The sequence below is a fragment of the Crinia signifera genome, chromosome 5 (genome assembly GCF_055691185.1).
Source record: "Crinia signifera chromosome 5, ASM5569118v1, whole genome shotgun sequence".
Classification (NCBI taxonomy): Eukaryota; Metazoa; Chordata; class Amphibia; order Anura; family Myobatrachidae; genus Crinia; species Crinia signifera.
This window is the reverse complement of record NC_139221.1, coordinates 84,811,081-84,826,694: the sequence shown is the minus strand read 5'-3', so window position 1 is coordinate 84,826,694 and position 15,614 is coordinate 84,811,081. Positions and strand designations below refer to the sequence as shown.

The following is a 15,614-nucleotide window of genomic DNA, read 5'->3' as shown; positions in this document are numbered from 1 at the left end:
CATTCATCCTGCTGCTAATACACAGAGGGAAGCACAGGTGATGATTGTGTTACCATCGATAATTCAGGAGCTGGAAGGTGCTGAAGAGAAATAGTAAAGGAAAGAAAAAATACAATGATTAAATGCATGAAAAGACTAAAACAACATTTCTCATTTTAATGTGCACTATGGTAGAATCAAGAATTATGTAAAGGTCACCAGAGTATTTAATTGTATGATACTTACTCCACAATAATACTTGCATGTATGTAAAATGTAACTCTTAACATCTTAATGCAGGACATTTTACAGACATCTATGGCAAAAGGCTAATAAGCATTGCACACAACAATCCCCATTATTTTCAATGGGAACTACCATCTGACCCCTATGTACCAAATTCCTCAGATGGAATAAACCACTTTACAGTATGCCTATGGAGGCATTCTCACAATACTATTTTTAGGTTACAATTATTACGTAGCGGGGATACTTATAAATGTAATAGATTTAATTTAGGATTGCACGAACGGTGTAATGGTTAGCATCACTGCATCATATGGGTTTGATCCCCAGCATGGCCCTAACTGTGTGGAGTTTGTATATACCCCCCCTTCTTGTGTGGGTTTCCTCCAGGTACTCCGGTTTCCTCCCACAATCCAAAAATATTATTTTAGGTTAATTGGCTTCTAACAGTACTGTGAGTTCCCATGAGTGCGACCCGTGCCCGCCGCCCGCCCCTGCCCTCACTCCTCCGTGCAAGGGTGTAACTACCATAGGTGCAAGTGGTGCAGCTGCTATGGGGCCCAGAGCTGAATGGGGCCCATCTTTGCTGTCTACGTAATATGTTTTACATACATTTATCACCATCAGTTGCTAAATAGGGGGCCCTTACAAACATTTGCTATGGGGTCCGCGAATATCTAGGTACGCCTCTGCCTCCGTGCGTCCATATGGCCAAAGAGTCTGCACATGCTCATAAATGTTTATGCGCACAAACAAAACATCGCCCCCCTGTGCGAATGCTTCCTGCCGAACAGGTCCCCTGTCAAAACGAAATGTGTAGATGCAGCCTTAGCCCGGAATTCTTGCAAAGCACCCAGCCTGGTGCTCAGACACACCAGATGGGAGTCACCATAGCAACAAAAATGCGTCAACATAAAAAATGGAATTTTTTTATTGAGAGTATACTGTAGGTATATATTTGTCTGTATGGGGGCAATTTTATGTAATTATCAGCTAGATGTGCTGAGGGCTATCATTATTTTCAGCCATGGAAAGGGCCAAGTTCCTTTATATTCTGACGCATGTCAAAACAATTAATATAGTGATCGGTATAGTGAAACAATGTCTTTACTACGGTTATTCAGAGGCGTTTTAGAAAGAGGTGTGGCATAAAATCACAGTTCTATTCATAGTTCAACGTTCGCAGTTCAATTCATATATAATAATATATTTTGGTGGAATGCATATACGGTGATATACAGTATGACATTTAATGACCACACATGTCAGCTTCCTGCAGCAAAACCTAATAATAATAATAATGAGGACATGCTGGGTCTCGATGCTGAGCTTGGAAGTAAATTGGGTGCATGTTGCTTCTGAACGGAATAACCAAAAAAAAAAAAAAAGGTGTACTGTATATTTGTATGAATCTTGCATTGCATCCACCCCTTCTGTGTATGCATACTTTGGTACTAGTCATCATCATCAATGCACACTTGCACCCGTGTTATAAAACTGTATTTATTAGGGATGTGCATGGGGTCTTGTGTTTTGGTTCTAATTTTATTGTCGTTCTTTGGTTTCGGTTTTGCAAAATTACCATCAAGTGTTTTGGTGTGGAATTCAGATTTACAATCCAAATCTTGGATTTTGGATTTCATGAAAATGGATAAAAACGGCCAAACCCGTAATTTTTTTAATCAAAAACCCCCAAATAAATATTTAAAATCCAAACTCCGAACCGCAAATCTTTACTATTTAAACGTATATTGAACTTTGCTTTGCCTGCCATTGCATAAACATGATTTAACTTTGCAGCTCCAATTATGGCTCTTGATGTGTAAGTGTAGATGTGATTGAAATGCAGATAACTCTGTATACACCATGTTGGCATACAATTAATTCCAGAGCCTGCACACTGTGACACACACATACAATCTATACAATTCTGCATCAAGCCCAGAGTGCTTAGAGTTAGGGTGCTTTGCTTTAACAGTAAACACATAGTATGTACCCTTTTCACTGGTAGGTCTGGCAACAGGGGTCATAGGGGACACCCGTATCCGATTCAGCAGTGGGAAGTGGGACGAGTGTTCGGTCGGGCATCCGGCAGCATTTATGGGCTCGCTAAGCTGCGAACGCCCGCTGCTTGGTAAAACTTGCTGAATGAGGCCCACAGTTTCAGAGGGCTTTGACAATTTGCAGTGGTTGCAGTACATTAAGAAGCGAAAATGTAATTTCATTATTATACAGTTGCTTATTAACACAAGAAATGATTTTCAGAAAAAGTGATTAACCTAAAGGTCAGCTAGAAAAGTGTAATTGCAGCTCATTTAAAAGTTTGTTTCCTTTGAGTGCCATCAACCTCAGCTTGTGATATGTTTACTACTTTGTTGAATGGACATCTACAATGAGAAAGACCTCATGGAGCTGCTCCTGGTGATAGAGTCGACGCTTGCGTGGTCGGTTCGTCTGAGCCCCCCCTCTCCAGATGCCCCAGCTCCCCCCGCTCCCCGCCTGTCTCCCTGAAGCAGAGATGGGCAGGGAAACTGCTCCCCGCCACAATGCTGAGAATCCCCTTCAGATGCCGCGCCTCTCCGTAAGCATGCGCCAGCTCAGGAGATCTAGCAATTCCTATATACTGTATATATAATATTAGTGACCTAATTTGTTCCCCAACCACAAAAGTCAGGTATACATTTTTTTTGCCATGTTTTATACACAACCATTTTTGCTGTAAGAAGATGCTAATTTAGAAATGAGTACTTGATTTTAATTTATCGTGTCATTTTGTGTTCGGTGCTCTACATATATAATGTTTGTTGTAAAACCGTGTTCATTTAAAATTCTGTCACTAATTTGACACATCCATTTCTCAGCTTACAGAGCTAATTTTACATTTTTACTTTGATAATCAAGGCAATCACACTGAGTAAACATTTTTCAAGATATTACGGTATGACTTCTTCGATGATGCACTTCTGAATCAGCTGATAATTGGTGGCTGTGGTTCTGTGCTGTTGTGGCACCTCAATATAGATAGAAGGGTTTAAGAAAAAAAAACTTTGCTCAGAACGGTGAGCCCACCACAGACAGGTGCATGCCGGTCACACCATGGGCGTGGCGAGCGGTTGAGCTTAAAACAAAAGAAGGATGAAGTTCAAGTCATGCTAATTGCACAACCAAACCCAGGCGATGCCGGGTACCTCAGCCAGTTTTTGGAATAAAATAGCATTAACAATTCACATATATGTGAATGTTGAAGCAATTGATAACTGGAGTGCTCTATTTATTGTCTGGCTCAGGTTCTATTTTCTATGAAATATGACATCTGGCGCCGTCAGGTCTTTGAGCTTGGCTGCTATCTCTGCTGAATGATCATGATTAGTATCTTCTCTGTTTATTCACTAACCACCTTCAAGTGTTCTTGGGACTGTGCCATCTGGTCTTGGGATTTTTTGTAAGCTCCGTACAATTTCTGGTACTTTTTGTTTTTGTAGCTAAGAGTCGTATTTAGAAGCTGTTATGACATTTATGAAGCATTTACTCGGTAACTAATTTTAAGTAGTCCCAGAGGGGTGCCAGCTTGTACTCTTGTGTGCTCTCTTTCATAGGCAACAGGGAGGGCATTACAATTTAAAGTCAATATTCATTTAATCTTAAGAGAAGATTAATAGAAATATTAAACAGAATTTATTACAAACTAAATGCTATAAAAATCATCATTATTCAATCACTGAGGAGGATATTCTTATAACCCTGTGTTAAAAGGACTACTAAGGTAATATTTACCACAGATCTAAAATAGTGGTTTTATTTATATGCTTTTGCTTACTTGTGCATTCACGTGACCCAAGATGAATACTCACAATTACCTATACCTATACAATTACCTATACCTATACAATTACCTATACCTATACAATTACCTATACACAATGGTTTCACAATGAGCATAGATACCACCACCATTATTTATCTTTTTCTGTGTCCCCTATCCACTACTCACAATGACTAATATGTTTTCCTCTTTGCCATACAAACAAAACTATATTTACAGTAATCAGGCCAGCAGGAGTAAAGCTGACCCTCCCCCCCCCCCCCCCCCCAGTGGGCCCCACTGCCTAGGGGCCACCTTTTCCTCTCTGAATCAGGCTCAAGACTGTGTACTTGATTTGTACATTATACTTATCTTACATTATAAATCATAGGATTAGGGCGTATTTTCTAGAATACCTTGCTGTTTGTAATATAGTACATTGTAATGCATGCATTAGCACTATTTACTATATACAAATGGAGCCTCTGTGAACTTTAGTGCCGGCCGGCGAGATAGGGAAGCACGAGCGTCTCACACTATCACGTGTCTATTGCCGCTAATGGGGCGCATGAGCATCTCACACGTGTCCCATTCTCAGTGCATCGGCAGCTAGCACGCCGAGAGGTGCCAAGAGCGGTATAGATGACAGCGGCTTCATCTGTATATTCTGGGGCCACGACTATGCTTTCTCAAATGGCTAGCCAAGCCGCTGTGGCAGCTGGTCACACTGCCCTCTGAAGACAGGATACACCCTTAAACATGGGCCCCTATCATTGCATTCCCCGGTGGGCCATTCATGCCCCAGTTCAACACGGACAGTATTGAATAACTTATCAAATGCCAGCTATCTTAGCAAGTTTGAAGTCACACATCAAGTACAATTTTGCTCTCCACTTGTATAGTATTAAATGGTTGTTAAAACTCATTGTGCAGCCATTTCAAAACTGTTAATGGAAAATTGTTGCCATGAGAGGCTGATCATGATTGGCTGTCCATTTGTAAAGTAGGTGGCGTTGCAGAAGATTATATCATTTGCATCAGTAAACTCTACTGAGCAGTCCTCTTCACCTGTACTGTGTGTTTTTTTTCCCTATCTTATTGGACTACTGTATGTTGGATGAAGATCAAAAAGATCAAAATAAGCAGTATATTTCTGCATATAAGTGCAACATTACATATTAGTATTCTAAAGGTGAAAATATTATTAATAAAAACTAACTGATCTGCCTGGTTTCAGCCAAAGGTTTGCTGGGCAGAACATTGTACCACTTTTCACATCCTTTTCACAGTCTTAGGAATCAATAACCCATAGTATCCATGCTTAGTGGGTGGCTTTTGACACATTGAAATTAATAGGCAACTCATTGGCAGAGTGGTCTGTAAATCGAACACTGTAGATACAGTAACATTGTGAAATCCATGTGAGATCGATCCCCAGTCAGTTTTTTTTTCTCTTCATTGTTTGCATATTCATTGAGAGTTTTCGGGATTTTTTGTACCTGTTGCAGCAGCTCCTGTCGTGCTGTGGTTGCCAAGGGTATTTGGACAGTTGGAAGCTTGCTGTGGCTGCTGCAGCAGCTTCTGCCCTGCTGTGGTTGGCAAGGGAAGGTGGATAGTTGGAGACTTGCTTTGGCTGCTGCAGCAGCTTCTGACCTGTTGTGGTTGGGAAGGGATGGTGGATAGTTGGAGACTTGCTCTGGTTGCTACAGCAGCTTCTGCCCTGCTGTGGTTGGGAAGGAAAGGTGGAACAAGAATTGCATAAGCAGAAACTTTTGCCCGTCCGTCAGACGGGCCTTAAGATTAGTGGGTCATAGGTTTGATTGGGGCTATCTAATTTCACCTGAAAAGCCAGCATGTGCTGTGGCTTATCAGGATTTTGTTCGCCTGCCTCAGGCAGGTGAGTAAAAGTCCCTGAAAGCAGCGTAGCTGCAGCCAGGTGTAAATACATAGGTTTCACTGAACCATTGTGTTTTTTGCATTGAATGAGTTTTCAAACTGATAGCCAGATAAAAACATCAGCAAAAACATCCTGCTATGGAAAGACGTCCATCCCTGGGAAAATCACTTAGATGGGAGAAAATCGATCAGTGTGTATGCACCTATACAGTATACATTAGTATCTAGTCATCAAGGTAGTAAAAAAATAATATGGTCCTGCAACTACAACAGATTCCTTTTGGGTAGATAAAACTAGAATATAGCAGATTTTTTATATAAAGTAGAATGAATCACCAACTTGCCTAAGACCAATAAAAATAACAATAAATAGTGTGGTACTGTACTTTTATAATTGATGTTTCTCTTAAATGAAACTGATTAAAACCTATCAATTCAGTATGACCCACAATTCCCCTATAACATACAGTATAATGATATATCATAAATTATAAGATTAATGAATATGAGTGTATTTGCAAAGATAAGTCTCGATCCACGTAATATCTTACATTTATTTAAAATTAAAAAATGATCCCAATAGACATACAGTATATGATATTAGAAAGTGATTGATCTTCGAATCTCTAAAGAACCCGTGAATTGGACATGTAGCATTTATGGAGCAGCATATAGTAATCACCCACACAACAGAGTACATTGAGGCAATCCACTGTGTTAATTCTGCAGGGTTATATTGTTCTTTGTGCACACTGCAGCTACTATAATGCACAGCCATGTACTGATTTATGATGTCATTAATCCTTAACCCATTATAACTATTACCAATTTACTTGTTATTAGTTTGAATCCAGCTGACCTTTCCTTGTTATTGGATCATTACTTCTGCTGGCATCCCTGAACAAGCCTGGTTTATATCCATATCCACAACTTGGTGTGTGCATGTGGATATCTGTGTATATATATATATATATATATATATATATATATATATGTATATATGGAATACAAAGGGGGGGTTCAGGGTGCGCTAAACCTTATCTTATTGAGCAGAATAATTCAAGTCACAATAAAACAATTTAATAAAACTGCCCACTGGGCATAGCAGTATACAAAAAAGGTTTGTGTGATACAATTTCAGTGAATCAATAACAAAAAATATCCTCTTATACAGTTGACAGATATCGCAATTAGCCCATTACCCCAACGCGTTTCGTCATACACATGACTTCATCAGTGGCACGGTACAACAGTTGGATATGATGGTCACACGATCGCAAATTGTGACTGGGTTTCTTCAGGGCAATATAAAGAAGCCAAGATGTTGAATCCCGTGGAACAGTTATATAAAGATCATGATATCCACCAGCTGTTATAATTTTTATATATATAGAGAACTACCAGGGTTCTTTAGGCGAAATAGCGGCCTTCAAACTTTGGTAAAACCATAAAAGGATGTTAGTGGTCCAATGTAAATGGTGTATACTGCTCAGCTCCCTTCAGGGGTTTATGTCACCTCTGTGCTTAGTCAGCCATGGGTTTTCTGCACCCTTAAATGTTGCTGTCTCCAATATATGAAACCGCAAATTAAACCAATTTATTAAAGGAATCATGTCCAAGATTTAAAAAGTAATAGGCTTCAAAAAATTGTAAACATTGCTTTTTAACATTGGGGGGTGAAATTTAATAGGATGAGAGATTTAGAAAGTGAGAGATTTGGTAAGATATCTCCATATATTTTTTTTAAAGCGGCAATCATTTACACTGCAAAATCAAACTGGTTTTGCAGTGTAAATAATTGCCGCTTTAAAAAAACTGGAGATTTCTTACCAAGTCTCTTATTTTCTGAATCTCTCATCCTATTACATTTCCCCCTTGATATTTAACTGTAATATAGTATAAAATCAGACATTTTCATGTTAATCTTGGAGAGATATAAAGTGTTTTGCACCCAGCATTGCAAATTTAAAAAACAATGGACAGAGCAGCCATGCACTTGTATACAGACCGATAATTTGCATAGATGGGCATATACTCATGTTAGCACAAGGTAGTATGCAGGCTGCAGTGCATGCAGGGAAAAGCATCTGCAGAAGCATCTGATTCTGACACAGCCCCAATGTTTGTAAATAAGCCTTTCCGAATGTATAGTGAGACCTTCATATGTTTAAAATGACCAGAACAATGTTCCCCTCCAAAGCTGTAGAAATTATGTGGCAGTTAAATCTAAAATAGGTTAAAATAATTTGTATAACAGCAAGGAAATGCTATTGATCTATAAATCTAGGAAGCAGTGCCTATTATTTGCAGTAGGGTGGCTTCGCAGTTGAATAAGATGATTATACATAAGAAAAAAATGAACAAACTGCGCTAAAATAGAAAGCAGATTTAAAAGAACTAAATAAAATATGAAATAAAATAATACACAAATTAAAACATAATGGATAAAAGCAATCTCAGTCAAAAGCAACAATAGCTAACATTTTGGTAATATTAATGGGTGAATCCAAAGCACTTTATGCTGTATGAGACAATCTTGTATCAATACTTATTTGGTTAGCTGATGTGTGAAAATAGATCCCAACGGGGGAATTTATGGATTAGTAGATGAATTTGTAGATGACCGTCCTTTAGTATAGTTTTAAACAGTTAATGAGATGTCATAATGAATGATTGTTAATTTAGACAGTGCAGTATAGTTACCATCAGCAGCTGTGGTTACTGGTCTCAGCCAGATGTAGTTAGATGTGCACAGGTGGCCACCCGGATGGCTAAGGGTATAGATGCGGCTCCCGGCTTGGTTAGAACTCCAATCTGCCTTGTCTGGATCCGCCCACATGATGGTCGCCACTGGATGCAAATGAATACTGGTACCAGAAGAAAAGAACTCAAGAAATTATATTATTACCCATTGTTGACCTATAGCGCACACAGCCGCCACCCCTTTATTTCTTTATTCAAGATGACTATACACTATCCAGAATGTGAATACATATCTATATGTTTGAATTCATGAACAATGGGTAAGATCAGGTTAAATGTAATCATTTCCATTGTAATCCTTTCTAAGCTTACCCTGTAAACCAGTGGTTTCTGAACTGGCTTTGGGAGTCACTAGATGCCATGCGGGTGGGGTGCTGCAGGGCACTTGTAGGGGTTCCAAGACAAAATAAATGTATTTATGGTCCAGGCAAGTTCTCTCCAAAAACGGAATCCCCACTTCTCTCGTGGGGGTCCACGTCCTCCATGGAGAGTAGAAAAGGCTGCAGTGTGGGGAGTGCAGTGAGCCCGCAAGGGGCTTGAATGTGCTCACTCCCTGGCGGGTTTCTGACAATCAGAATTCCAATGTCGGAGGTACGACGGCCGCAATCCCAACTGCCATGAGTTATACCATACCCTTGTTCAGTATACTTGATCAAGAAGTGGACTAAATAAGTAGATGAAAGGAATATATACTGTATCTCACTAGCGTACACAACCCCCGTAACCATGGGTCTGCAATTGAGGTTGTGTGTGTTTGTGTGTATTAAAAAAAAAACTTGATTGTGCCCCTGTATATACAGTATTTCATTCAACAGTCAGATCATAACTCATAACTGGTTATAACACCACCCTCATGCCCCATGCAAGACTGCTTTTCCAGGGGCATTTGCCAGCATCTTGTAGGCATGCCACTATTTACCTATCAAGCATTATCTTTTTAAATATAGCAGGTGCTGTACCCACTGCCACCCGCTGTACCTTTCTACAGTCCTGAATTCAAGCACTGCTCAGACTGGGGGCTTCCTAGTAAATTCAGGATTTCGTATCCTGCCTGACTCTGTGTGCCACCTCTTCCAAAGAGACACATTAGGTAGAATAGAGTTAATCATCTTATATAAGATTAATTAGCACTAAAATCCAACTAACACTGTAAAGACAAATTTTCAGACCATTACTGGTATACTTGCAGCTTAGTGCCTGGCCTATAGTAAGTGCTTTATGGAGATCCCGCACCTTTATACAGTTTCTCTAACTACTGGCAGCAATAATGTATTTCTTTCCAGGTCACCCAAAGCATGTTATTAAAACCATCCATCAATAAAAAATTATTATTTTTTTATTTCTGTTTTTACAATAATTGGCCCCAAGACCCAGAAAGCTGCATATACATTTTTCACAAGAACAAAACTTTAGCCTAGAGGGACTCGTTGCATTCAAGCAGCATTTATAGAGTTTTTTTTTCCCCAACAAGAAAGGTAGATGAGACCATATAATTTCTGCTAACAAAAAGCACAACTTTGCCACTGTGTTCTGTAAAGGGTATTAGTCCCTGCAGGGGATATTTTTTAATATATTGTTTTTCAGCAGGTTGCATGCATTTCTCACAGTGTTCCTCACAAAATAACATCTGACAAGTTACAAGCCGGGAAGTTAGACTGTGCTGGAACGCTCTGCACCAAGCTTTTACATTACAAATGAATATGTCCTATGAAAGAACATTCTTTTTGTTTGGAACTTTTGTTTGATTTTTTTCTTTCAGATAGACCAAAGTTGAAACTAAAATCTCAGCCATAAAATAGTTTCCTGTACATACTGAAAAGCTTTACTTTTAAGTCATTTCTCATAAGTCATATGCCGTAAATACGTCTGCACAGACATAATCTAATTCAGGGTTGCCTACCCTCCTGAAAATTGGCCGTAGCAGTAAATTAACACAATCCGCTGCTTTTCCGTGGGAGGGGCGGGACTAAAGATACAAATCGTGTAATTTAGCCCCGCCTCCTCCTTGAATTGTGGGATTTGCCATACTGGGGGCTTCTCCTGGAGAGGAGACTTTAAAAGTAGGCAACCCTGATCTTGAATTGTTCTGCATGTTTCCATATTTCTATAATTAAGTGTGGGTGTGCCAAATGACATCTCAATGCAGAATGATGCAGCAGGACTGCAGGCTTGCCCCCATGGTTTTTATGAAGTAACATTGTAAGATAGCGAGCAGGGCCCTCCTACCTCTATGTCGGTTTGTTTCTACCCAGTTTGTTTAATCACTGTTGTTTCAATTGTAAAGTGCAGTGGAATATGCTGCGCTATATATAAGAAACTGTAAATAAATAAGTTACAGGATGTGTTCTGGGTATGCGAAGCCTGTCCAGATTAGCAGGCCACAAAAGCATTTCCATGCAAGTCACCAGAAACTGCACTCGCAGGGCTGATTCAGACTCCGTACAGGTCCAAATTTGGCCCCGTTTTCGATGGTGGGGTTCTGCGCATGAGCATATATGTGCATGTGCATACCTTCTGTGCGAATGCCTTCTGCAAGTATCACACTCGCTGAGGCATTTGCACGGGTAGGGGAGGGAGGGGGTGGACAGGGTTGTAGTATCAAGGAAATGGCCAGCGTTTTATGGGCATCGCCATGAAAACACTGGCCATTCCCCTAGGAATGCATGCGTGGGGTGGGCATGCTGCTACTAACCCAATAATACTGACACCACTAAAAAGGAGCTGTAAAGCGGAAAAGTTTTATTAATCTGTGTGTGTAATGCTGTGTACACACGGTGAGATTCCCGTGCTATTCGACTTAAGATTCTAGTGCTATACAATCTTTGCTAACTCTGTACTATTTACATACAATTCATACAATCAGCATGAGATTTGCACTATATAGTCATTGCTGCCCTGTCTATCTGGGTTTCCATTTGTGCTGTCACGGGAGCGCGCATCGGGATCGCAAGGTAAAAAACCTGTGCGATCTGCATGTGATTTTGACTATATAGTAAAAATCTCATGCTGGATTGTACCGTATGTACACAGCATAAGTCATGTTTGTCTTAATGTTGGCCACATTATTTAATGTATAAAATATTATTGTCATTATTTTTTTAATAGATACTAAATAATATTAAGCACAGTGCTATACCACTTTGTTTTTTCTTGTTGGCCAATTGTTAAGGTGTTTTGGTAATCCCCCTTAGGTAACAGCTGCAGTGTTTAATATCAATCAGCGCTCAATATCACTCTGTTTTTTGGTTCCTCCAGGACAGCATCACCCTCCTCCTCCTCACCTCCATCTTCCTCCACCTCAGGCCAGTTGACCTCAGAGATGTAGCCCTCCTGCAGCTCCTCCTCGGACTGTGTGCTGAACAGGTCCTCCTGTGTGAGTGGATGAGATGGGGAGGCAAGAGGGTCCTCCACCTCCTCCTTCTGTGCCTGCTCCTCTGGGGTCCTGCCTGGCCCAGGCCTTGATGTGGCCATGCTGCCTGGCACACTGCTGCTTCTCCTGCTCACACTGCTGGCTCTTAGTGTGCCTTTGCTGCCTCTCCCCCAGGCTCCTCTGGTGCTGCTGCCTGTAACTGGCCCACTGCTGCCTCTGCCACCTGTGCTCACTGACACTCCTCTCCCAGACATTGCTCCTCTCCTCTCCATGCTCCTTACTACCTTTCAAATGTCAAAATGGCACCTGTGCCCCTTTATATAGGGGGTGAGATGCATATTGTAGGGGACTTAGGTGGGCCAATAGGTTAGGGGGTTATTTGGCATGCGGAGGCAGTGTTGTAATTCCCATTCTGGTTGGTCAGAAAATCGCGCCGGAAATCGCACATTACTGTGTCATAAAAACGCACCACATCGCATCTATTCGCACTTCACCGCACTTTTTGGGCGCATTAGCGCATCCCATTAAATAATCGGTTTTGGAGGAAAAAAATCTGAATTGAAAAAGTGTGATACGGTGCGATAAGGTGCGATTTTGAAATGTTACTAAAAATCGCATTCTATTAAATGTCACCCATAATCTTTTTTTACATAACATTTTGTATTTGAATTTATATAACAAATGGGAGCGATGCTGGCATTTTTAGTGGATATTTTTGCACATCTCATATAGAGATGTTGGCACTCAAAGGTTTAATAGAAATGCACTGTATGTATGTTTTACAGAATTTCAAATGAACACTCTCCAAAGCTTCAAATCCGGAGCCACAGTTACTTGAGAGCAGTGAGTGAAGTTTCCATCAATAGGAGCATGGACACCCTGGACCCATCTACCCTCCTTACATCACCTAAATTCCGATCTAGGAATGAGAGTTACATGAGAGCCATGAGCACAATCAGCCAGGTGAGTGATCTGACCCCCAAGCAGCTCCAACGTAAGTTTGGGGTTGGATGACTATGGTCGAGTGCTAGCCACAGCCTTGCATTGGGGCAGACAGGCTGGAGCTAATGTTAACCCCTGGAGACACTGATGGTACTTTGGGCCTGATTCAGACCTGATCACTGGACTGCAAATCTCCAGATCCCAGCGATCAGTTAGCCCCCACCTCACCATAGTGAAATCCCTCCCATGTGCATAGCTGCGAATGCGATCACAGCCAAACAAATATGGGAGAAATTCATTCGCAATCACTCACCATTGAATGGATCCCCCCTTTGTGCAGCGTGCCATGTAAGCTTATACTACAATGACCGTGGGAAAATCATGGCCTCTGCTGACATCAGCATCACTCCAACCCGACGGCCGGGAGCCACCTGCGGTTTTTGGCGGAACTCCCTGCTGGGTGCCGCCCACAAATACCTGCCGTCCTGTCAATCTAGTTGTGAACGGCCAGCGGTGACAAGACCTTGCTAACTTTGTTTACAGGGGAACCTCACACACGGTATACCATGCGCATTCGTGGTCTTCTGATCATCAACAGGGCTGCAAATTTGCAGCCCCGTGTTAAGGTCTGAATCTGGCCAATTGTGAGGAGTGTAATTATCAACCCAGTAGGTGGCTCTGGTGTGAAAAAAGGACTGTATAGAACAGCGCTACTGCTATACTGTAGTTTGAATACACTGTACACGGGTAGGTAATAAAAATAACTAATTTTATAATTAGCACAATATTAAAACATTGCATGCATTGATAAAAGGAGCCATATAGGGGAAATTTACTAAAGGAAATTTGTAAAAAATAGGTGTATTTGTATCCAGAAATACACTCATTTTTGACATTTACTATCCCAAAAATACGGCAATTCGTAATCGTATTGATGTGCTATCAATACGAATACAAATTGCCGTATTTTCGGGATAGTAAATGTCAAAAATGAGTGTATTTCTGGATACAAATACACCTATTTTTTACAAATTTCCTTTAGTAAATTTCCCCCATAGTTTCTAGTGGGTCTCAATCGTGTGTATAGAACAATCAAGGGTGTATTCTGAATGGTTAACCCTTGTGTAAGGTCCCGGTTAATTATCCAGCACATGGGAATAGGTCCAGGCAGAATTTGTGTCCATTTTTGAAAACTCGTAGGAGTTTAAGCAAGGGGTCCACAAGCTGTAAAAAGTGGAGGCCAATCCCTCGCCGAGTTCAGCTGACGGTACCTGGAAATGTTCCATTAGATTGTGCCGGTCCGGGTATAGATGGTATTTAGGATTGGAGTAGTAGTCCCAAGTGCATAGGCTCAAGAATGAAAGTCAGTATAGGCTCAACGTTTTTCAACGTGGAAGCACCCACGTTTTCATCAGGAGCATAGGGTAGAATGAATGACTGGTCGTGGGGCCAGTATACAGATGGAGCCACTTGCGTCCGGCTCCCGCCAGGGGGCGCGCGCGCACGAGACGCTTGCATGCCCCATGGCAACGGAGCTTGCCCCAGGTCCCCTCTGGCGCCGCCCGACCCCCTCGCCGCCCGACCCCCCCCTAACCCTGCCCGTCTCCCTGAAGCACAGATGGGCAGGGACCCGCAGTGACTGGGACGCACATGCGTGTGAGACGCATGCGTGTCCCAGTTCAGTGTAGCCCCTGTCCACCGGCGCTCGCCAGAGGGGAGGATCTGGCGAGCCCTGGCCAAGGGTGACAGGGGCTACATCTGTATAAACCCCTAGATTAATTGCTAACACCTAGCCGTGTACAATTTTCTTCAATATTAAACAAATCATCAGCACAAAAGACATATAGCTATTATACTTATTTCAAATCCTATTAGAGCTCACAGTTTTAAGCAAGAATCATAGATAAATAAATATTAGATTTTGTATATATTGCTGATGGTCCGGTCACATGACCCAAATGGATCACGTGACCACCCAATCCACCCGGGATCACAGGCAGCCTACACAATAATTGATGTAGCATACCTATTGGGGCAATCATTAACTAAATAGCTAGTGCGAACATCAGCTACAATCCTTGTATGTCTGGCGCCGATCTCTGTTCATTCTGCCAATCTCCATCGATGCTTGCGGTGGGAGTGGACCGCTTTGGTTGGTGGAAGTTACAGAGACGGGAGTGGACCGCTCTGGTTGGTGGAAGTAACAGAGGCCAGAGTTTCCTTCAGCTATGGTTGGTGGAAGTGTGTCCGTCACCATATTTAGGAGGCAGCAATTATATGCAGAGCCTACTAGGCATGACAGTACGGATAATGGTTGGCATCTCTGGTTGGTGGAAGTTTGTCCACCGCCATGGAGGAGGTAGCAGTCACATATCAAGTCTACCAGATGAAGCAACATGGATAGTGGTTGGCGGAAGTTGTCCCAATCTTTACACATGGTTGGCATTCAAAAGTTCTCTAGTATTGTTCAAACGGCACTCATATTTAGAGGCAAATGGGGCCGAATAAATAGCACATATAGATCTGTACATATAAGTTCCACTCCCCACATACAGGGGCAGATTTATAAAGCTTGGAGATTAAGCGGAGAAAAGGTAAAAGGAGATAAAGCACCAG

General features: G+C 41.5%; 1 protein-coding gene across 5 annotated transcripts in view; it reads left to right on the top strand.

Annotated features, from left to right (window-relative positions):
- DLGAP1 (DLG associated protein 1) overlaps positions 1-15,614 on the top strand; it is a 519,677-nt gene that overhangs the window by 346,656 nt on the left and 157,407 nt on the right. For all 5 annotated transcript variants that reach the window (XM_083187577.1, XM_083187573.1, XM_083187574.1 and 2 more), the window contains one exon: positions 12,842-13,019. In XM_083187577.1, coding sequence (XP_083043703.1) covers positions 12,842-13,019 — 178 coding nt within the window. The remainder of the gene's footprint in view (positions 1-12,841; positions 13,020-15,614) is intronic.